Source organism: Cricetulus griseus, chromosome 5, assembly GCF_003668045.3.
Source record: "Cricetulus griseus strain 17A/GY chromosome 5, alternate assembly CriGri-PICRH-1.0, whole genome shotgun sequence".
Classification (NCBI taxonomy): Eukaryota; Metazoa; Chordata; class Mammalia; order Rodentia; family Cricetidae; genus Cricetulus; species Cricetulus griseus.
Window position 1 is genome coordinate 122,442,097 of NC_048598.1, and position 24,717 is coordinate 122,466,813.

A 24,717-nucleotide genomic window follows, 5' to 3' on the forward strand; every position below is an offset into this window, starting at 1 on the left:
TGAAGCAAGTTGGATATTGAGTTGTATGGTTGCTTGGAACTGAGCTTGTAAGTAGTTGAAGTGATCAGAACATCATGGAAAACCCCAGCTATCACTAAGGAACCCACTATACAATGGAAGATGATTCAATAGGGTGGGGATCAACCTAATGATTACAGAAGACACAGAAGTTTCTCATGCATAACACAGGGCATTGGACTCTTCAGCTAACTACTCTCCAGTGTTACCTAGGTCTGCTCTTCCCCCTCCAACTTCTCTTCTCCTTCCCACACTACGAGGGTGGCAGGGTTCCTACAGGGCTTGAGAGACAGCCTGTAGGTGGAGGTACTGAATTCTCACAGAAGGGACATGGTGTGTCTACCTTCCCACTTTGCTGAGAAGGGAAAATGGCAGTTGTCATGTACATGCTAAACCTGTCAAAAGTCATGGGCAAAATGCATTGTGCAATATGGGATAAGCAAGTGGCTTTATTATTAGACAGTGTAAACACTGTACCTTTAACAATCACACTAGGATAATCTACAATTGTGATACCAGAGTTTTCACTAAATACTTCTGATTTTATTTCTTCACTGCTGCGGAGTTGGGTGGGGTCCTGTGATTTTCTTTAGTCATGGAGCATGAGCAATATGACTACAAGGGTTAGTATTGTCAACTTGACACAAACCTAGAACATATCTGGGCAGAAGGAATGTCAATTGAAGTAACTGCCTCCACCAGATTGGCAGGTCCGTGGGAGCATTTTCGTGATTGAAGATTGATTTAGGAGGGCCCAGCCCACTGTGGGCAGTGCCACCTCTGAGTAGATGGTCCTGGATGTATAAGAAAAGTAGCTGAACAAGCCTGGAGAATGGAGCCAGTAGTACTGTTCCTCAATGGTTTCTGTCTCTTCTGCTTGAGTTCTTGCCCCCAATTCCCTCAATGATAAACTGTAATTGGAACACATAATCCAAATAAACTCTTTCCTCCCCGGGTTGGTTTTAAGCATGGTTTTCATCAATGCAATAGAAAGCAAACTAAAACAGTGATATATGTCACTTCTGGATAGGAAGCAGAGTGCAATTTACCATGTCTCTCTCTGCTTCTACTATCACGAAGAATGGAGTCTCCTTGGCCTGGATCCCTGTCTGAGGATCCCATCTGACACTAGGTCTAGGTTGCCCCTTGTGTTTTAGCCACAGAAGTCATGAGGAATATATGCTATTGCAGCTCATCCTTGCCTCTTCTGACTGAGTTACGTTAGCAGTCTAACAACTACCCAGATTACAGACAGGCTATGCCCCAGTGTGCAGCTCGCCCTTCTATCAAGTGTATAGATTATTTAAGGATGGCCTTGGCTTTGGGGACATGCCTAGCTTACAACTTACAGGTTCATCAACCATTAACTAGAATCAATAGTCCATTTAAGAGGATATGGGGAAAAGGGCTTTGGTGGAAATTCTATTAAGAAGGGAAATGGTACAGGGCAAAGCAGAGTGCCGAGACTACAATGTTGAGGTGGCTGTTAGTGGTGGAAGCAGCAAGCACCAGGATCATTTAGATTGATCTACCCTGTGTTGACGAGAAGTGGCGAGAGATATAGGGCTGGCATACCCAGCCCAGGAGGCCAGTGGTAGACAGGATGTAATAAAGGTTAGGGCCTTCTTGGCATGCCATGCAAGTCATAGAAGAATAACAGAAACGCATGTTTAAGGGTCAAAGGGCTTGGTGGTAGTTCATGAAAATCTCACTTCCCCTGTCCCCACGTGTGCAGCAAGAAAAGGTCAAGGCTCATAGGAAATACCTCCTTAGTGGCATACCCATGATCTTGCAGGTCAGTTAGAACTTTGGGGATAAATGGCCAGAAAGCTAACTTAGCTGTCTCCGAATAGTTTGTAATTTTGATTTTTGTATTTCTCTGTTTGTCCATTCATTCATTCATTCATTCATTCATTCATTCATTCATCCATCCATCCATCTTTCTACAAAGTGTTAGGGCTGTCAGATTCCACCCCTTGTGAAGCAACCCCAGGGACCTGGAAACCCATCCTCTGTTAGCACTGAGTGGTCCTGAGAAAATGGGCAGCCCCAGCAACCTCTAGACCTTCCGTTGAATATGTCTCCAGTGTTCCCTCCTTGCAGACGTAGAGCATGGCTCTGAACCCTGAGGTGAGACAAAAACAGAATGGACCTATCTTGTCCCTTTTCCTTGACTCTTGATGCTACTGTCTGGGAGAATGCAGAGGAGCGGGGGCTGGGAGTGAGCATCCACCCCCCTGAAGCTCAGACCTGCCCCTTTCTACCCCAGGCTGGCTCTCTGCCAGGTCAACTCTGAATCCTCCAGGGAAGTCTAGCGGGAAGAAAGGTTAGTCTAGGGGTTCAAGGGAAATTATCTTCTGTGTATCCGTAGAGGACAAAGGCCCAAAGTGCATCCAAAAGAATCCAGAAAAGCTATTAAAGTGGGTGATTGCAAAGGTTATTTATTTCCAAGGACACCTTTGCATGGGGAGAGAGTGAAAGGAAATAACCCCACTCATGGAAGACCCAGGCATGTGGCCCCTGTCCTGGCCCTAGACATGTCATCAAGTGCTATCCCAAAGCCCTCTGCTCTGAGGGTTGACCAGCCACCTCACACATGTATGCCACACATCCTGCCCCCAAAGCTCCTTCAGCTACATTCCAGTTGTAGCCGAAGGGAAAGACCCCAGAATAGGGGTACTTTAGAGCATCTGCAAGGGTGAAGGTAAGAGGGAGAATTAAAACATACACACTGGCAGGCAAGGGTCAAGAGGACCCAGAGGCGTCTTCACAGGGAGTACATACCACCCCGAGGCCACTGTGCTCCCTGCTGATGTCCCACAAACAGCAACCTAGCCTTGCCAGGATCAGAGCTTGAGCACTTAGGCCAAGAACACCATGAAACCTGCTAGGAAACAGGGCTTTTCCTTCAGAAGGGGCCGCTCAGAGAAACAAGCATCAGCTGCCAAGGTTTACCCATTTTTTATTTTTTATGAAACAAGCTACAAACACTTTTCCTTGCTCCCTCCCTCCCAAGGGAAACCCACACAGCACAGCCTGCACCCATCTGTGAGAGAGAAGATGGCTGGATAGGTTTTGAGCTCCTACATGGTGGTTGCTTCTCTATGTACATTTCCTTTAGGCCAGGAAACGGGCCTGAAGTCTGCTGTGAGGGACATCCAGATCCAGCTCCAACACACTGTGTTTTGTTTTATTTTGGTTTTGGTTTTGGTCAAGGCTCCAAGAAAGGGCTTCCTTTCCATCTTACTAGGGTCACTGGTCATCATGTATGACTTTCTGCAGAACAGCAGGCACCTTCTATAGCCAAACCTTCATCCAATCAAGTCCCAAGAAGGGTGTGTTCCCCACATCTGGGCAACTTGTATGAGGCCAATGTCTTCCAGACCCAAAATAAATAGGGTTTACCAAGGTGGGTGTGCTTCCGGGATACTGAGATGGAAAAGCAGGCGAGGCCAGATTGCCCAGGGCAAGCCAACCAGAGCACCAGCCCTGAGCTCCTGACCTCCCTCACTGTCACCATGGCTGACTATGGAAACAGCTGCTAAGTGTCACTTGCTGCTCTGACTGAAGGCCATCTGAATCATCATGGCACTGAGACAGAAGAAGCTGCTTGTCTGTCCTGAAGGCTGGATGGCTACTCGGCAATCCGGGTGACAACCTGTGCAAAAACCTAGATTCTCCTGTAGCTGTATTGTCCCTCCTATTCCTCATGGGGAAGCAGAAGTAAGGGACACCATATGAATTTCACTTCTAGAATTGGTCCACAGGTCTGGAAGTCCATGAGGAAAGTTGAAGAAACCAGAGGACTAACTCCAGTATTGGGGGCTGACCCAATCGGTGAGGATGAGAGTGAGAGATGGCGGGAGAGCATTGAAGTAAAACCCAGTCTGACGCTACTGTTGGGAGAGACATGCTTGTGGAGCCTCTCTTACGGGTTTGCAGAAGGGCTGGTGAAGGCCTGTCATCTTCACCATTTTGTCAGATGCCAAACACCTGCTGAAGGAGAGCCCTTCTGGGTGTCCTTTCCTCACAACCTCCGGGTGTCCTCTCTGGTGTCCTACATGGGGTAGGTGCTAAACATGGGTGGAAATGTTTAAAGTAGCCTAATTCAACCTCTTCAAGCAAAATTTGTTCAGTTATTTGTCCTAGCCTGCCAAGGCATCTGGATAGTAGGGGTATGTGGGCCACTGGAGAATTTTGGAGTCCATGTTGGCCACCACCCTCCCAATGGCCAAGCAATTAGACTTTGACAGCTAATGGCATGGAACAGCACACTCTGCCCACTGGAAGAGAGCTGATGGTGCCCACAGCACAAACCCAGAGCCGGCATCTATTCTCATGCAGAGTCCATCTTCAGTGAAACCCAGGTAAGCTGAGGATACAGTCTGAGAAGTCTGGACTGTGAGTCCAGAGGAAGGAGATGGGAGGGAGAGGGCAAATAGTAATGCCAATGCCTGTACAAAAGAACTATACAATTTACATATATATTTATATACAGTATATAAATCTCTTTCCTCTCAATCCCAGTAACAACCCCTCCCCAATAACCTAAAAGTTGTCAGTAGCAGATCCAAAAACTTAACATTAAAAGAGAGAATAAACAGCTTTTCTTCCCTTTCCTGTTCCCGCTGTGGTATTAGATAACCGGTGTTTACAAATGAAACCAGAAACAAAACACACACATTAAGAGTTATTAAAAGTGCAAACATGGCGGGCACCACTTATGTTACATGGGCTGTGGCTGGGCATGGGCAGTGCTGAAGGTTCGGTATCTGATGCTTGGTCCTGTCTCCTTGGACTCTCCACTGGCCCTTTGATCTTCTGCTCCTTAGACAAGGCGTCCAACTAGGAGGGGAAAAGGAAGAGTCAAAAAAAAAAGTGACATAAGCAGAGGTTAGAGCTGGGTGTATGAAACATTCAGCTACATAAGTGAGTTTCTGCACGAGGACAGCCTTTGCACACTGGATGTGGACTGGGTGGGGCACAGATTGCCTAGGTGTTCTGACCTGAATGTCAGCTCACAGTATCTGGAGTCAGTTTGGAATTGCAAAAACCTTGACTCTGCCAGACAAGCACATGGTGAGGGTGTGTTCTAACCAGATCACACTACCTCAGCCTGGAGGAAAGAGCACTACAGGTGGGGGTGACAGAATCCTTTTAGCACAGATGCCATCTTCCTCTTAAGCCCCCACCAGACACCAAGTGTGGACCCTTAAGTGATCTGGCCAACTGCTTCACTGCTGTGCAACCACAGCTTCAGCATAGAGGAGAAAGGGAAGGGCCGGAAAGAAAGCGACTTACTGAATGGGTTTGTGCCTGCTCGTTTTCCTTGGGGGAAGCTGCCAAGGCTACCACCTGCAACAAATAGGAACATATGACATGGGAGTGGCCTTGACCCAGAGAGCTGGCAGAGCTTCTTGTATCTGAGCCCCTATCCCCTGTGCCTTCGGAAATGACGGGAGTGGGAGGGAGGGAGCCTGAGTGGCATGGTTGTGCTCCCTGTTCTGCGGGTGCCTATTGCCATGTTCTGCCTGGTAAGCCATTGTCCGCTAACCTTTAAACCACCTCTTTTCTATAGGTAAGCTGAGGTATGTCTCTGGTTTATTGCTGCTGATACTGATATCATTGTTTTTGTTGACATAGCCTTTCTGTAACCGTGAACTCATATCGGCAGGCACCAATAGAATACAGAATAAACAGTTTTCTTCACTTTCCTTTTCCCACTGTGGTACTGAACCCTACGTGAGATGCCTCTTTGGAATCCCCTCAGCTATTAGCTAATAGACTGCAGTGGCTATTGCCATTATCTTCTTGGTTCTTCTGGATCTCTGGGTCCTATGATGTCAGAGGTAGGAGGGACCTGAGCCCCTTCACTTGCCAAATCTGGAGGCAAAGGCTCAGAGTGACTTACACGAGGTCCAAGACCCAGTCTGTTAGCATCTACTGCTGTGTACAGGCTGCTGAGAAGATCAGCAAACTGGCCATGGTGCTCCATCAAGACCTGGTCTCCCAAAGGAGGAACATACTAGGAGCCGGGCCAGTTTCCTGTGTCTCTGAGCATGCCTGTGGCCCTCCTAGGACGGGACTGGAAAATGGATTAGGACAACACCTATTCTGCTTCTACTCTGCCTCCCATGCTTGACTGCCCCAAGGATCTGATGAATTCCTGGAGGTTTGGGGGTTCAGCCCTGCTGAGCTTGAGCTTACCTATAGATCTTATGACCCCACAGGTCAACATTCCTTAAGACCCAAGAGAGACAAAATAAGGGTAGATGTTGGTACATCCAAGTTTGCAGATGGGGTCACAAATCCAGGACAATAAAAGGAGCAGACCAAAGGTGGGCAGGTGGGAAAGAGAAGAGCCGGGCTGCCTGACCTTAGCTTCCATATCTACTCTGCTCCACTCTGCAGCTGCTGCTCTCAGTGGTAAACACAGAGATTGTACACAGAAAGAGGAGGCCTAAGGCATTCCTGGCCCTGCTTCATCAGTCGAGATCCAGAAAACAGAGTGGAAAGCCAGGAGCACATCCCTGTACCTCCACACATTTATATAAAGGAGAAATGAAATTATCCCGTTTAATGAGGCTAAGAAACCAGAAGGGCACCTGTGCTCTGGACTCAGAGCGGGGAGAGAAGCTTCAGCCCAAGGGAAAGCTGGTGCTCCTGGGAACCACCAAGACCTAGTCCTCATGCTGCTCGCCTTAGGTTGGCAGCGATAATCCTGACACCTGTGCTTTAGGAAAAGACAAGTTAATAAAGAGGCCCAGGCCTCCAAACGTCAGCAGGCTTTCCATGCTGGGCAGGGGATTCAGCTCGCCAGTGACAGTTCTGGGAGGAAAAGGAAGTGGTGTGCATGTGGCATCTCCAAAATCCTGGCCCCTCAAATCCAAATCTACATTCCTCAAGACCCACATCCTCTCCCCACCCACCTTGGGCCCCCACCTGGCATGCAGGCCCCTCTCAGGCCACCAGAGGGCACCACACAATACCAGATGCCCTGTTCCTGGCCTCCCACATACCACCCAGTCAAGTGGCTTTGTGTGCCCCCTCCCCAGAGCGGAGAGAGGCCAGGGGGTTGCCAGCAGCACCTCTGGCCCATAGGTAGATTCCTGTGCTACCAACAGTTTCTGTGTGTTCATTGTGAGACTCTGCCTCACCCTTCACCTGCACTATCTTGCTAACTTCTCATATCAAATACCCAAGGTAGACATTACTACCTCTGTTTGGCAGAGAAGGAAACTGAAGTCCAGAGAGGTGACGTGTCAAATAACAGAATGGACAGAGCTGGAATTTAAGAGTCAAGTCGACCTGACTTCAGGGCCTCTGTTCATACTCACATTCCTACTTCTGTCAAGACAGTGGTCCTCACTCCTCCTTAGGTTTCTCCAAGGTCCCCCTGCTGGCACCATATGCCTGAAAACCGGCTTTTTTGTCAGGGTACTGGACACACAGCTCCCAGTAGGCCCTGCCTCTTCTCATAGAGCTCCAAAACTATAACTGCACCCCACTGCCCTGGATTTTTCTCTAACCACTCTCTTGACTTGCCCAGACAACAAGGCTGGCCTGTTCACAAGACGCTTTCTCTTCACTCTGGAGTCCCCTTATAGAGGGCATAGAAGCTAGACTTCAAAATCCTATGGGTGAGCCAAGCACTGGCAACATGGCTGCCTTGTGAGTGCAAATCATGACCCCTCTGCCTAGTCCAGACTCTTCTAATGCAAAGCAACAGAAGTATTTGGGTATGGAGGCTGTATGGAGGAATGGAGTGGAAAGCTCCCCACCCCAACCATAATGGTAACTCTACACCTGCCTCTTCTTCCTAACTCAATGCTCTACTTCATCCATTCCATCACGGGGGAGGGAGAGAGGGAGGGAGGGAGGGAGGGAGGGGGGAGGGAGGGAGGGAGGGAGAGATCATGTACACACATGTATAGCCATGCATACATAGATATATTTTAAGTAGGACATAAAGAACTGAAGAGACACCTCAGCCCTTAAGGGCACTTGGCTGCACTTGGAAGAGAGCCCAGATTCAGTTCCCAGCATCCACATGGTGGCTCACAACTGTCTGTGATTCCAGTTCCAACAGGGTCTCTTCTGGCCTCTGCAGGCACCAGGCACATGCATACATTGAGGGAAACACTCATACACATACAAAAAATGTAATTTTTAAAGACAGGCATAGACATGCACACATGTGTATACACACAGATAGAGATGCCCTTGGGCAAGTACCTACATGTTCACAGAGACATGCCAGAGAAATACATGCACATTGCAATTGCATACAGACATGTCACAATCATATGTGCAGACACAGGTGTTCCAGCCACCTTGGAAGTGGGGGGGGGGCAGTCAGGAAGGTAGTTTGGACAAGAAGCAGGAAACACCCAGGGGTCTCTGGGAAAAACTGTTCAGATGACTCAAATCTACAGCCGGCTTCTGGCTGAATTTGGAGGAGCATCCAGATGAGTGGTGGTCCTTAAGTCCTGCATCCCAGTGCACAGGTTCCTTTGGATGCTTCCTCTAAGTCCTGTGTGTCAGCTGGGACTCGCAGTCACTGGTGCCTCCATGGCAGGGGCGGGGGGAGCTCCCCAGTTCAGTAGACCAAGTCAACATACTCTCCCCTGCCTTGGCTTTGGGTGTTACATGCACCAGAGCTCCCAGAACAAAAGGGAGATGCAGTGGGACGGGGTCAGGCCTCAACAATCCTTACTCAGCTCCGAGTGTCCCTGGATAGGCCTGGGATGAGCACTGGGCAGTCTCTTTCAAATATGGCCTTCCCAATGCAGTGGCTCCTTGCCAGCTATATGAAGGCCCCACTTGAGTGAAGAGTTGTCTAGCCTTCCTTTGCCTCTTGTCATCCTCTCTACGGTTGCTACAGCTCAGTAACAGAGTTCCAGTTCGTCAACTATGAGAAATTTTGTGCAGGTCACATAATTCTAAGACTGTTCCAGAGAACTGCCTCACAAGACCAAGCTTACTCTATATGGTGGATGGGAATAAATCAGACCCCACAGTGGCCCCAAAGGCCCATTGATGAAGGCAGCTGGATCATTTTCAGTTCAATCCCTTGAGATATGTAGAAGAGTCCCTATTCTTGTTCTATCACCTATATATACATACTACATACAACACATGAACACACAGAGTCTGGAACTATGTTGTCCTACTCTATGGACAAGATAAAAGATAAACAATTTCTGCTAGGTTGAGTTACAATATGTGAGAGTCTATTTGTTACTTCCTGCAGTCTAGCCTGCCTAACTAATACTAATCACAAAGTATGTGAATAACTATCTATTAAGTCTCCTCAGTAGACTGTGTAAGAATAAGAACCTTATCCGTCAATTCTACAGCTGCAGTAGGCAATAGCCCTGAAGCACAGCCCACTCCCAGTAAACAGCTGGTGAATACATGATGTCTAGGACCTCATTCCTCAGGACGGCCCTTGGTCCCTGCCCCTGGGTTGGGAAGGTATTAAGAGGCCAGGCACACAGCAGGTAGGACTCACCTTCTTTGCTAACACCCAAGCAGCCCTTCAGCTCAGGCAGTGAGATGACCTTGTCCTTGTTCAGGTCACAGTAGTCGGTGAAACGCCGGGCACATTTCTTGGGCTTGGCTTTCTTCTTTACATAGCGCTTGAAGGGCTTCATCTCCCGCTTGTTAATGTCATCACTGTTGTTGCTATCCAGCTGGCTGAAGTACCAGTGTGCCACCCGCTCCTCCAGGGTATGGCTGGGATCTGGCTCTGAGAACCTGGGCCATGGACAGACAACCGGGCCCCAGAGAACACTACTCAGTATCTTGCAGGGCCACCCACCCATTCTCTCCCAAGTGGCCAAACATCAGGGTACTTGCTACAGTTAAGCATTTGTCCCTGCCAACTCATACTGAAGTTACAATGTGTCTGTGTTGGGGAGTGAGGGTGGACCCTTACAGAGAGATTAATTACCTTCTTAAGAGAGTGGGTCAGTTCTTACAGAAATGGGTTAGTTATTCCAAGAGTAGGCTGCTGTTAAGCAGGTATCTGCCCCTCCCCACCTCATCTTTGTAAGTACTTCCTACTTCTACTTTCCACATGAGTTAGTTGAAGCTGTAAGAGATCCTCACCAGAAACCAAATGGATGCTGGCATGCCCCTGGACTCCCAGAACCATGAACCAAAATAAACCTCTTTTCTTTATAAATTACCCAGCCCAGGGAATTTTGTTGCAGTGACAGAGACCAAACCGAGACCATCTTCATGCTGGGCTACCAGACATCAGGCAGCGACAGCTCTTTCCTTAGGGGTCTCTAAGTGATCATTACTTCATTGACCTGCCTCGCCCTCTGAAACAACCAGGACATTTCTTGTGCAGATAGGCACTCAAGACAAACTACGTAGATTTAGTCCACCTGAGCAAACCATGGCTAGGATCTAAACTGTCCATCTCTTGACCCACAGATCACTATCAAACAGGATGCATTCCTGAACTTGTGTATGGGACCCATGGCAGGAAATGGAAATGTCAGCCTAGCCTCCAGATGTTCACCATCTCAGAGAAGCAGAGCCCAAAATAGGAAGACTGCCATATGGGGTGTGTGGTATTCCCCATGATCTGTGGCTTTGTGCTTACAAGGGGAAGTTTGGGGCTCATGTAAGGAGTCATCCTTGATCATCACTCGATTCATTGGGGCTCTGTGCCTACCTTCTGAGTGCTGGAATTACAGGTGTGCTCCCAGCATTTACAGTAATCATTGAAACCTGAATCTATTCTCACGATTGCTGCTTACACTTTGACTGCTGACCCATACCCTTCCCCTCCCCTACCCGCATCCCTAGCCCCAGCTCCAAACAGATTCTAAAGCAAGCACACTCTAGACCTGCTGGGGTGAGTCTCTACAGCCTAAGGTTTCCACTCAGGAGGTCTTGGGTGGGCTTAGGAGATCATATTTTAACCAGAGCCCCAGCCAATTCTTAGAGAAACTAGAGTGACCAGGAACACACTTTGATGCCCAGATACACAGTGATGACCACATCTGACACAGTCAATATCTCTGGGTTTCAAAGTTACAAGGCCAGCAGCTACATGTATAAGTACATGCAGTGGTCTTCCTCTCTGTTTCATTAATTACTTATGTATCATCTTTACTCAGAGTCAGGGTGATACTAATATCTACAATGATTAAAGCCAGTGATAGGTCAATTGCAGAGGGGTTGGTTGGAGTTTCTGAACAGAAGAAAAGAAACACATGAGTACCCTGATTAATTTCTGGAGCCTTAACACTGACTATGAGCTAGGATCCATATTCAAATGCCTGGGTAACTTGCCCTTGAGGAGAGGAATGAGGCTGATGTGGAGATCCTATACATTTCAAATGACCAGTGTGCAGGGTCTGTGACTGCAGGAGTTCACTGGTAAGCAGGGATCCTAGATCAAGTGATCAGGACCTGCTAGTACACTCTGAAGATACACCTGGTTAAAAAAAAATGTCCAAGGCACTTGCTGATATGACACCCCACACCCCTTTCAGGTTTGCTTTACAGTCTGGAAGAGAGGGGACCACTTCTCATCCTTGCCCAAGAACAAGCTGAAAACCCCCATCTTACTTCACAGTGACTCCCAAGGGACATGAAGCTTAAGCAAAAGGAAGCTGCACAAAAAAAAAAAAAAAAAAAAAAAAAAAAAAAAAAAGCCAGTTCTCTCGGGTAGCTGTCCAGTCCATTCTTAATGAGGTGGCTTCACGGATTCTAAGAAGGATGTCAGTAGGACCTCATCCTGACAGCTTTCACCCAGAGGGAACCTTGGGGAAGATGTGACAGGGCCACTGAGTTGTCACTGGCCTTTGACTGCTGGGGAATCTGCTTATTCTGCCATGAAAACCAGGTGCAGGGAGTCTGAAGCAGGCTGACATTCTCCATTCTCCGCAGTGTGTCACCGCCTGTGTCAAAGTGTAATTTTACCCTTCCTTTATTAGCTGCAGCACCCGCTTTCATGGCTGCCCCTGCAGCACACACAGGGTTGGCAGGCCAAACCTCTGTAGGGACGGCCAGGGTGCAGGAAGAGGAACATTAGGGAGGCCCCAAGCTCTGGAGGAGACAAGAGCTCCCAAGGAAGGCTCTCTCAGGGGAGGCAGTCAGGGAGCGGTGAGTGCCCCAAGACAAAGGCAGCTCTTCCTTTAACCTTTAGGCTTGGCATAGCGTCATGTCTACCTAAAGGCTGGAATAATAAAGTCTCGGTCGCTGAGACGGGAAGGGATGAGGTCATCCCACCCAGAGGCCCTGCCAGGGAAGGCTTTCTCCCTCCAACATGTATTCCTGGAGCGCCCTCCTGTCTGTTCTCTGTGGTCAGAGCTCTCCTTACCTGCCTTCAGGCTGTTTAGCACCAAGAAGCAGTTCTTCCTACCTTGCGAACTCTGAGCTGGCCACAGGCTGATCATCACCTGGGCCCTCTGCCCTCCTAGTTCTCCTCTGCCCCCTCTTTGCTCTCCCATCAAGACCCTCCAGTACAGAGCAGGCCTGACTCCCCATGGCTAGCCTGCATGCCCTGTCTGCTGCGGCTAGCCCACAGCAGAATGCTGGGCTAAAGACAGGACTCCTTTCCCGAGGGGCCTTTTGAGTTCCTTCCAACCCCCCCCCAACCCACAGCCTACCCTGTCCCAACCCTTCCCCTCCATCCCAGCTATCACAGGCTCTGCTTTTGAACCCCTTTGATCTCCAGAAGTCCCCTTAAACAACAAAGCCTCAATTCTACCTCAAAGGGTGACAGCAGGGCCATACTTGGGAACCCAACACCTTTACCAGAACAAACTCCAAGAACCTTTATACTTCTGACCTATCACCAGTCCTGAATAGCCAAACCAACACTGAACATGTGCAAGAGAAAACACCAGAGACCTCTGTGAATTCAGCAGTTCTGAGATCCCCCCTGCAGGGGTGTGATTAGATAGGGGTGAGGCAGAACATAAGGTCTCCCCCCAGACTTTCCAGGAGCCTCTCAATCCATCTTTGTCAGAGACCCTGGCATCACAGACTCCTGCCATTATACCCTGACCTCAAAGTCATGTCCCACAGGCTCCTCCAGTTCTCACAGCTCTCTGGAAATATCCTTTTACATTTTTCTCTTTTACATTCATGTGTGTGTGTGTGTGTGTGTGTGTGTGTGTGTGTGTGTGTGTACCTGTGTGAGGGGGCACTGCCACGATATACACATGGCAGTCTGACAACCCATGGGAGTCAGTTCTCTCCTTCCACCCTATAGATTCTCGAGATCTGACTCAGATCATCAGCCTTGGTGGCAAGCCACCTTCACTCAAAGAGCCATCTTGAAGGCTCTCGGGAGGCATCCTTTTACAGACATCTGCAGCTGGTACCACAGCATAGGCTGACAATGGCAAACACACACACACACACACACACACACACACACACACACACACACACACACCTACCTACTGGGGACAAGAACTGCTAAGTTCAAAGTTGTCCTTCAGACTGGAGCTGGGACCCTATGCTGGAGGGACCAATGGCTCTTAAGATCAACTGTATTTACTTATGTCTATAAAGACCCCTTCATGGCTCAAGTTCTAAATTGGATACTTGGGTAGGTAGAATGCCCAAGTTTTCTCAGATGTAGTGTGGAAAAGCTACATCCAAATGATACCTCATTCTAGATTCAGAATATAATAGTTCAGTGACTGTTCCTTTGGGTTATTTTAGTAACTTCTGTCTTCAGGGATAGGGAAACCCACCAGAGCTAGGTCCCTCCATGAACAGACACACTTAGCCTTCTCCCAATTTTAGGGAAGGTGAAGGCCATCCTTCTGCGGCACTTTCAGTTTTGATTCTGTGGCCTTGGCTGTGGCAGGTTTTGGCTGTAACACATAGCTGGAGAGCCAAGCCCATTTACCACAACCTGCTTTGGCCAAGATCTAGGTCCCAGTTCTGCTGTCCTAAGCAGTTTTAGAGAAGGTAAGGAAGACTGGCCAGGAGGCCTGAGCCAAGCCAAGCAGACCGACTGAGCCCCAACTGGAGCTGGGTCCAAGCCCCACCAGCTGAGCGGGTGGAGTTGGGAAATGCCAAGTCAGCCACATTCCAGACTCTTCCTTGCAAAGCCATCAACAGGCAACTAACTGCAATGAACCAGGAGGATGAGGCCACTCCACTGGCAGACTCTCCTTAGGAAGCATGTGAATGAGTGGGAGACTCACACAGACTGTGCCCTAGAGACTGACACCTAGGTAGATAGCCGTCCTTCTAGACTGACAGTCTAGCTGATGAGTAACTGCTGATCCAAATGAGAGTGTTACCTTCTAGAGCTCTAGTGGAAGGAACCAAGGGTATAAGTTAATCATCCGGCAAGGGTTCAGTAAGGAAGGCTGTCATCTAAAGAGGTTTGTAGTGCCCCGCGCATGCTCCAGCCACAGATGTTTCCACAGACACCCAGCTCTACACTGTCTAATTTTAGATTGGAGCGGCACTGGTTTTGGCCACTGAATCAGGCTAGGAGGCCAGAGAGTGAAGTTGACACCTCCCTCTCTCCCTCTCCCTGCATCTACCTTGTCTTGAGAATCTATTTATTTCATGCAGAATGCTTCAGTAAATCATCCCTCGCTACTGAGTTGTGCTCCCATCACCCTCTTGTTGACAACTGTTCTCCTGCTCCCCCTTTTTACTTTGCCTGTTTTTGCATCCTAATGCCATCAGGATGGTCGTTCGAAAGTGCTCTCAACCACCATGATCCCTAATGTCTCTGGCATTGACTCAGTTGGCCCAGCAGAACCTGGGCTCTGTCCGGCTCTGCAGCTTCATCTCCTACTTGTCCACACCACACCCCAGACTTAACCACACCCCTTTCGCCATTCCTCCCATTATGCCACCCCTTGCTCATGTCTCATTGCCCCTGTTTCCCTGCTGAGGAGTCCCCATTCATGGTACAACTGGGCTGGGCCTTTCCCCCTGTGTAAGTGAAAAGTCCCTCTCCTGTCAGCTCTCCAGGGCCCTCCCTACCCCTAGTCCTGGAACCTCTTACCAGCCTCTGTGATCACACTGCCTTTGTACTATAATCTCGTGGGTATGTATTTCTCCTCCTCCATGCCAGGACAGTGCCCTTTTCTTCAGATGTCCCCCAGGAGGAAGCATAGAGCTTATAGCAAGGGTAGGCTAAGAAGTGAGAGTCAGTGCAAAGCCATGTGTGACAATCACCATGTCTGAGGAGTAGGGAAGGGGATGATCAACTTTCTACATTGCCCAAACATGCTCTCTCCCTTCTTCCCACAGTCTCCATGTGGGACTGCTTCCCACTGGTGTCTATTGACGTCCCTCTTTAGTTGTTAAACCCTGAGTCAGAATGGTTGGACATGGCTTCTTTACCCTCATGCCTGTGACCCCAGATCTCAATTCCAAACCCAAGTCCGACACCCAGAAACTCTGTATATCCTGATTCTCTTCATCAGCCCTATTCCAGATCTGCTGCCCAATCTCCAGGAGCCCCATGACCCAGTCCCTGCATCACAGAAGAGTGGCTGGTGAGCATCTGTCTATCAGCATCCCAAGTCCATCAGAGGGAGGCAGAGTGCTGGAGGGCCCTACTTACAAAAGAATCACAATGAACTTCCCTGTTGCATCCATCCTTCCATCTAGTTTTGCAATAATCACTGGGCTATCAGATCTACCCCTCTGTTAACACATCTACCATCCTTCTGGATATGCATTCACCAGCATGTGTTGAATGTCTACTGTGGGATCTAAATTCACAGCAGGGAAAGACCTCTGAGGAGATGTCTGTCACTACACCAGACAGTCACCAGAAAAGGAGGAATGACATTCTAGAATAAAGGGGCAACTGGAGTGGAGGGTCCCAGGACAGCCATAGTAACATGTGGAAGGAAGCTGGAATGGCCACTGACTGGAGCATGATGGTAGGAGGGAAAACTAGAAGAGCAAAAGGCCAGCAGGACTTTCCTGGGGGCCGTTCAGGTACAAGTCAGGGTTCTGCTTGATGTAATGGGAGAATCCAGGAGAGCCCAGGAAGGCTGGCAACCCTGGAACCTCCCATACAATGTTTCCCCACTTTCTCTCCTTCTTCACTCCACTCTCTTGCCTGATTTTTAAACTATTTCTTGATCTATCTTGTCTTTCTGTTGATTAAAAGTCCAGCCCTTGGGTAACACATCTACCCAAAACAGTCCAAACCTTTCAACCCTATCAAAACCAAGCATTGTCAAGCCAATATAAGTTTAAAATGAAAACAAAGTGCTTTTTTTTTAAACTTCCCTGACCCTAAATTACAACTAAAAAAAAAGGAATTTTTTTCATGCCCTTCCCTAAGGATACATTGGTATGAAAGATGTTATAAATTTCCTAGTTTTTTTACTGCATATGAAAATCTCTTTGTCCTGTGACACAAGAGCACCAATCCTAACTTCCCTTGGTGGTGGTAGGACCTGTCTATGATCCCCTTCCTATGGGGGCCTGAGGGAGGGGTGTTAATGTCTTGTCTCTACAGGACCAAGGCAGAACTTGTAGCCAGAATCCCTGAGATGGTGGGTGGGCTCACCCAGACCTGAGATTTCTGTGCCCACGCCTTCTTCTTATTTATGTTTACTCCCTTTTTTCTAAACAACATAAAAACAGTAGTTCTCCCTTCTACAGTCTAAGATTCCCATGAAACTTGAAACTACTGATAATATAGAACTCTAAATGCTCTGTTTTCCTAATATACATACCTATGATAAAGCTTAATTTACAAATGAAGAATGTATACATATTAAGCAGTAGAAATTAGCAGCAATAGCTTAATAATAAGATCACTATAACAAAAAAGATCACTATAACAAAACATTGCAATAAAGATTATAATAAGCTTATAAATTGTTTTCTTTCTAGAATTTTCCAGTTAATTGTTTTGGTCCGTAGTTGGTTGTGAACAACTGAAATCATAAAAAGTGATACAAAAGACAAAATAGGGCTATTGCACTTCATGCCTGGGTTTTCATCAAACAGCTGTTGTTGAGCAAGCTCTGGGCAATTGCACGTGATAGTGTACATTTGCAACACTCACCCTTCCCCTCTTCCTGACACCTGGGTGCATTGCCTGTGTTTCAGATGCTGAGCTGCTGAGCACTGTAGGAAGCCTCGAAGCAGCTCTCATGCATGGCCTGTCAGACCTTGTCTCCATCTTTCTCAGATTTTGTGTTGTACTTCCTTAGAGGGAGGCCTGGCCAGCATGCCCCAGGTAAGAGGAATCAGCCATGACCAGAAACCAGCCTTGAGCTCATGGGACCCTGAAGTGCTCAGATTAAGCATCCAAACAAGTATTTTCAAAAAGTATAGCTAGTGTAGCTGTTTTGTTCCTTTCCTTTCTTTTAAAGATTGTGTCTATGTGAAGACCCAGAGCATAAACTCTGTGCTCCTAACAGGATTGGAAGAGCACAACACTGTACCATGCACCATCAGGATGACAACTTAACTATCTAGAGTGAACTGTGATGCCTAATGACTAAAGTGTCCCCATTTCAGCAGGTATGGTTGCACACACCTGTGATCCCAGCACTCAGAAGGCAGAGGCAGGAGAAGCACAGCAAGCATAAGGCCATTCAGGGCTACACAGTGATGGGGAATGGTCTTCTTCTGTATATGTTTATCTTATTGGTTGATGAATAAAACACTGTGGCCAATGGGGGTGTAGGAGATGAGGAGGATTCTGGGAAACGTAGGCAGAGGGTCATGATATAGGATATGAGAGGAGTAACACGTCTCCAAACATTTCTCCAGTAAGATAAGGCCACATGGATATACTTAGATTGATAGAAATGGGTTAGAAATTAAGTCAGAGGTAGCCAATATGAAGTCCTAGACATTGGCCAACAGTTTAATAACTAATATAGTGTTTCATATGTTATTTGGGGGCTTTGAGGGGGCTGCAGAACTGGAACACCGTAACAACATAGCAAGACATTGTTTAAAACTGATTAAAATGAACAAATGAACCCTTCATTTCTGTCTTCAATAGCTCTGACAAACACATTTCTATAAATCGACTCTTTACATTTGCCCCATGTAAGTGGAATCATGGTTATTTGCCCTTTGTGACAGGATTATTTCACTTTGTCCTCAATATGACATAGTTGCTTTCTTGAAACTGAAAAACAAACTACCCCACTGCATGCACATACCACATTTCCTTATTAACTAATTCTTTGGTGGAACTTAGATTATTACACACCAGGGCTAGGAGTTCTATAACTCAGATACAACTTAAAGAGAATTCTGAACCTGACTGACTTTGTCCAGCTGAGGCTGCAAAACCATTACAGCTGTGCTCATGGTCCAAGTCCCCATCCTAAACCCCAGTCAGGGGCCACTGCCACACTTGTTCCTTCAAAGGGGGCTGGAGCCCTAGGCCTGTCTACTCACTATGGCTCTTTGCAGTAGCTTTGCTTCCAGGGAGACGCTGGGGAATAAGGTCCCCTTTGGTGAGCCGCACAAACCCAGAGCAGGCTGCCCATCTTTGTCATGCCCTGATACCCCTTCAGCTGCTTTAAGGAACCTAAACACCCTCACCTCCCTTTCCTGATGCCTCCAGGCCCTGCTATGCCTTCTCTCTGGCTTTACAACTGCAAGTCTTACTTAGGGGGTCTCACAGACCCTTGAGACCAGGATCTGACTGCCCTCTTCCATCTCTTCACTACCATCCACTCATCTTCCTTCTGCTTTTCCCATCCTTCTTCCTCTTTCTCTATCCCCCAACCCTACCATACTAAACTACACTTACCATACATTACACATTTCTAATATCTGTCTATGGTCTAGTACACCACTCATCTTCCTTCTTTAATGGGAGAGACATGCCTCCTATCCCTGGATACCTTGTCCTTGGTCAAGGTCTTGACATATTGGATTTATTCAAAGGGTACTCAGAAGAGGGTTGCAAGCATGATGAATGTTCCAACTACTGACACAATGGTCCCAAATCAGTTGGTTCCAGGAGTCTGGCTACCAGAGAGCGTGTGTATTTCAGCTCTGTGACTACCCCAGCTATCATATTAACTTCTGAAACAAGTCTGCTTTGCCTATGAGAAGCTCTTTGTGATTGCCAGGATTGTAATCACAAAGGGACACATGGCTCCTGACTTCTCAGGAGAGAAAGGAAATCACTAAATCCCTGTGGTCCTCCCTGCTCTGCCTGGGTGCCCTGCCCTCAGCAGGTGCCCACCACCCTTCCCGCCATTAAGGATTTTCAGTCCTGGGGATGTATCTCAGGGAGAACGTTTGCCTGGCATAGGTGAGGCCCAGGATTCAATCCCCAGTACTGCGGGACAGACTCTCATTTTACCCTTTTGGGTAAAGTATCGTTAAGTTTTCCAGTAGGCCTGCAAACCCTGCTGCCAAAGCTAGAGGAAAACAGATCAAAATTTCCGGAGACCGGGAAGCAGAGAAATTTTCACCAACAAGTAGAACAAAGCTGTGGGCATATGCTCCGGAGAAGGACAGACTTCTAGCCCTTGGCCTCTCTCCCAGCCTCCCTTGTATCTGAGGAGTCCAGGACTACAGCTGAGTCTTGCTCACATTCTCACCTCCCACCTCCAGTGGGCGCTGCTGAGTTAATGGCCTGAACCATGTCTGTGGTGAGGGCATCCAGCAGGCTGGTAATAAATTCCATCTTCTTCCCTTCAGGACAGCCTAAGAGAAAAGCAGATTTTTGAAGGCAGAATCCAGGTCACTTAGCAAGGCAATAGCTTCCTCGACTACCATCCCTTCAGAGTCTGTCCAGCCAAAGACTGGGGAGAGTCTACAGTTCATATACTGTGTATCTCCTCCATCATTCCTCTTTGCATAATCCACAGCAAAGCACTAGACCAAAAGGCTAAGGATGCTTCGGCTTCCTTCCAGTCCTGCTGAGTACCAATGCAGGCACTACGGAAACGCTAGGGAGACAGCAGATGAGGTCCCTGGCCTCACAGACTTCACAATAATTCACTGGGCCAATGTACTCAAGATAATAACCAGACAGGCACTGCTCATCTGAAAAACACTGCTCAAGGGGCAAAGAACCAGATGCTGAGGAAGCAGCAAGCAGGGAGAGAATCCCCCTGGTGCAAGCTGATGTGGGTGGGCATATCATAAAAGCTCCTCGTTTTGCCCATCTTTTCACAGCCGAGATGATAACTGAAGACTCCTCCATGAAGTCCCACAAGTTCTTATTCTTGTTTCATGACAAGCACGGGTAAGTCTTGTCACAGGTGCACCTGTCCCAGATCCAGGCATTGCTGGAGAAACACTCCCTACCACTGCAGAGATGGGAGCCCTACTCACTTGCCCCAAGGAGGCCCTCCGCACAGCTGTAACCCCATGCCTACCCATGCAGCAGCTAGGTCCTTCTCTTTCCAAACCCTGAGGTCTCAAGTTAAATATGGCCTCTCAGAGCAGTGTAGACTCTAAAAGTAAGTTCTTACTGTCATTCTCACAGTGCCGCACTCTTCTCTGGAGGGTACCTGTCCTGAATCTACATATATGCACACCTTCCTTTACCTTCATATGGCTGTCTCCTCTACTCTGACCCTCACGTCCCTGAACACTAGATGAAAGCACACCTGGCATGAAGAAGAGTAGCTATCCCTATCCTGTCAAGGGTGGCTGGAAGAAGGCACCCTGGCTTCCTTACCTCCAATTTCATGACACAGTGACTTCTACTAACCTCACAAGGAAAGTACGGGACTTGTGGGACTGCCTGCTTTCACGTCTCACTTTGGAAAGGTGGCACCAGCTCTCACCAGTACAGACCTAATTTTGTACTGAGTAAAGACTGTCAGTGAGCACCAACTTAGATGGCTCATACCTCGGCAGAGGTGTGGGGGTGTTTCTCCAGCGATGCTCCTGTATGTGAATGTAGATCTAAGACAGGGTAACCTGTGCGAAGGCGTCCCTGTGCTTGGGCTTCTTTTAGAAGTGGTGCACAGAAAAGAGGGACTTGCCAAGGATTTACAGGGGAGAGTCTACAATCCATATCCCCTTATTGTGATGCTTAGTTTGCTGTAAGTAAGGGGAAACCCAACCCAGTGGCAATTTGGGGGGCGGGTCCTAGGCTCTTGCTAGTATGTCTCATGTCACCTCTAGTGGCCATCCCATGTCACCAAGGACCATCATAGAAGCATTCCACACAACAGGTGGCAGACGCCACCCAGATCCCTCAGGGAAGCCACTCCTTATAAGTTACCTTAGCTTCACAGACCCTAAATTATCATCCCTACTTCACTGAGATTTCATGGAGAATGACCATGAAATTCCAGGGACAGAGTTGTAAGGCCGTGGCTACACTTTTAAGATGAGGAGGGAAAAGCATGGGAGTCCAGCAATGTTCTCAAGGGCACAGGACTAATTCAGGATGTAGATTCTATGGCTTCCAGGTCTGTGCTCCTGTGATGGGCCTTCCCAGCATTCATTGCTCTGTTCTGTCAACTGGGGAAGCAGATGTAAAGGAGAGAGTGGCCTCTGCATGGTGAGGGGATGGAAGCCCAAGGAAGTGAAGGTGTCAGCACCAGCAGAGCAGTGTCTCCTACCTGGCAACTCCCTGTCCTTGAAAGGGTCATCCACCTCAGCACTCTTGGCTCTGGCATCACTCTCACAACTTGGCATCACATAGCTGGGAGGAGAGACAGAAAAAGGAGGTGGGGTTGGCAACTGAGTCTTCTTCAGCCACTACTGCCCAGGAATGATCTATGTAATCTCTAAGCTGAGAGCCCTCGGGGAAGAAAACAAAACAGTCCCTGAACTGTCCAGAAGCTACAAGACAATCAGCATAAATGCTCCCATTGAGACATGTTCAGACATGTCATTTTAGCCACACAAGCGTGATAAAAATGCCATCTCCAATCTGCACATAGGACCTCTTTTTTACAAATAGGACTTCGTTCGTAACCTGGGCAGTACAATAAGCTTTTCATCAGGCAACTGAGGTTGAGAGAGATTGAGTGGTTTTCCAATGTCCACAGCTAGAAAGAAATGGGTCTGTGATCAGAATCCAGGTTCCCAGGCACTTCTACTACACCCTCGCCTGCTTTGGAATGGAGACCTCAGTCTCCTGTGACCTGACTTAGAAGAAGCAGGGCAGTGACAACAATAATGACAGCATAACCAGGAACTGGTCTCTGGGTGATGCTCTGAGAAGAGGGCTTACCGTGTGGAAGTCCCGGGCAACGGGCGCCCTGTGTCCACTAGGACACACCAGCAGTAACCTGTGGACTGGTGACACTGCACAGGTTTATAGAGCCCACCTGGGGCACACTCAGGGATCACAATGCCCTCACGGGGGTTCTGCCGGGCCTCTTCCAGGGCGCTTTGCCTCTCCTGGTCACAAGAATGGACTTTCTCTGTAAGAGAAGATGCAGCTTCTGGTGATGGCTATGCCTCCTTCTGTCCAGAATCTGTAATAAATAGCCAGGACCAGGCCTGCCCCCAAGGAACGGATGAATCATCCCAGACAACCATGTCTTGCATGCTGCCAAGGTGAAAGCCCCAGAGGGCCAGAGCCTCCCTCTGGCCGTCTACACTGCCAGGGGCTCATCAGCACTTTCACCAAAGAGGTTCTCATGTAGCAACAAGCCAGCCAGGACTTCATGGATACTTCTCCAAGCAGCAGTTTGCTCTGGAGCTGGAATGTTCCTCCATTTCCAGAGTCGTCCCTGTCCAGACACGCTGTCTATAGGCATCAGGAGAGGCAGTAGGCAGACAACCCTGCAAGCAGATGCTGGGATGCCTATCCCTAGTTCAGGCCTAGCAGGACAGAATCACAGACTACCATCTTCATGCAGGGTGATGTTCTGTACCCAAGTGAGAACAAGAGCCAGTCCTGGCTTCTTTCACCCTCCAACATAAGTAGACAAAGAAAAAAAAGTTAATGGGCAGATTCTTCCATCAGACAGGAGTAGAAACAGTAGAGGCAGAAGGGTGTCTGTAGTTGGTAGCTGCAGGACCATGTGAACATGTCCAGACAGCCAAACCAAGCCTCTCCAGATCCACAACCAGACTCAGACAGTAACTAGGGCCCTATGCCAGGTGCAGTCACACCACAGAAGCCTCACTCCTGTAGGACCCTTCACTGGAAAACCCTGCCCACTAAACTACCCTGGCTTCTCTTCCTGATTTCTCCTTTCTCTGTTTGGCCGGCAGCTTTATTGGGGGGGGGGGGAGTAGGCAATGTTGCTTGATTTTAAAATTCTGTTTGTTTTAACTATTTAGAAGATAAAATGTTGCGTTTGTTTCCTTATCACAAACAACACTGATGTGTACAAACCATATGGCCCCCAAAGGTAACCCCCCCACGTTCCTTAGATCTTGTCAGACAAACACCAATACAACTTCAAGGGGATTACACCAGAGGCTTGGGATAGCTCTCCCAGCTCCAATTTGGTAGCCTCATTTTCCAACCTCATATTTCATGCCATGAAAGAGCTGACCAAGAAACAAAGGCAAAGGAAAACAGCTTTTATGGGCACCACGTTCTTGTAATGACCTCTGACAGGGGCTTTAAATCAAGACTCTCTAAGGCCAGCCTCTCCAGCCATAAATCAGACCACAGCAAGATGCAAAGGGGAAGAGAACACCTCCCCCACTTCCAGGGCAGCAGGCATGGTGAACCTAACTTCACTTCAGTGGGCTTGAAACCTGGGGAGTCGGGGCAGGAGCTGGGCAAAAAAAAAAAGAGCAGACCTGTGACTTGGGCCTCGTGGATGGCTTTCTGGAAATTCTTAAAGGTTTACAGTCAGCTTCTATGACCAATGGAGAATTAAATCATAAAGAAAAGGAAGCTCTCAAATCTAGAAAAATACAGAGCAGTATGGAATCAAAGAGAAGACTAAATACAGAATTTATCACTTGAGCATCCACTCTGAAAGTCTGGGTACCCTGTAAGGAAAATACAGGAATGGCAGAATAGCTGGGCTGGGGCAATGGCTCATTAGGTAAAGTGCCTGCCACACAAGCATGAAAACGTTAGTTCAGATCCCCATCACCCATATAAGAAGCCTGGCATGGGCTGGGTACCACAATTCTATAGTCCCACCAATCAGTAGGACAGGACAGATATAGGAGGATCCCTGGAGCTCACTGGCCAGTCATCCCAGACGAGCTTGCTGTTCAGTAGAGACATTGTCTCAAAAAAATAATAATAAGGCAGAGAATAATCCAGAAAAACACCTGGCTTCAGTCTCTTGCCTTCACACTGAGGTATATACATGTGTACCCCACCCCAAATCACATAGACGTGCAAGTGAGCACACATGCACGTGCACACACACACACACACACACACACACACACACACACACACGAGAGAGAGAGAGAGAGAGAGAGAGAGAGAGAGAGAGAGAGTGCACCAACCATTTATGAGAAGTATGCAGTGTGTCTTCCAGAAAGGGAAAAAAATTCCTTAAAATGGCTCTTGAGAACTAATGATAGGGGCAAATATTCCTTGACTGACAATCACTGGACAACAGAAGAAGGGCTTTGCCTTTCTAGCCTCTTGGCCCACCTATTCTGAGCACTATTATGGCCCCAGCTTTGTAAACAAGAAGAAAAACAATGGAATCTTGAAATTCACAGGAAAAAGGATGGAACTAGAACAAACCATCCTGAGTGAGGTAACCCAATCACAAAAAGACCAAAAAAAATGGTATGTATTCACTCATATATGGATTTTAGACACAGAGCAAAGGATTA

The 24,717-nt window shown here is 48.0% G+C and overlaps 1 protein-coding gene across 1 annotated transcript in view; it reads right to left on the reverse strand.

The window, feature by feature from the left end:
* Nucleotides 1–5,230: 5,230 nt before the first annotated feature.
* The window catches only part of Smoc1 (SPARC related modular calcium binding 1), a 152,713-nt gene continuing 133,226 nt past the window's right edge, over nucleotides 5,231–24,717 (reverse strand). The window contains exons 8-12 of the mRNA XM_035445868.1: nucleotides 22,178–22,370; nucleotides 21,561–21,643; nucleotides 19,578–19,683; nucleotides 9,533–9,777; nucleotides 5,231–5,373 (exon numbers count right to left, since the gene is read on the reverse strand). Coding sequence (XP_035301759.1) covers nucleotides 5,231–5,373; nucleotides 9,533–9,777; nucleotides 19,578–19,683; nucleotides 21,561–21,643; nucleotides 22,178–22,370 — 770 coding nt within the window. The remainder of the gene's footprint in view (nucleotides 5,374–9,532; nucleotides 9,778–19,577; nucleotides 19,684–21,560; nucleotides 21,644–22,177; nucleotides 22,371–24,717) is intronic.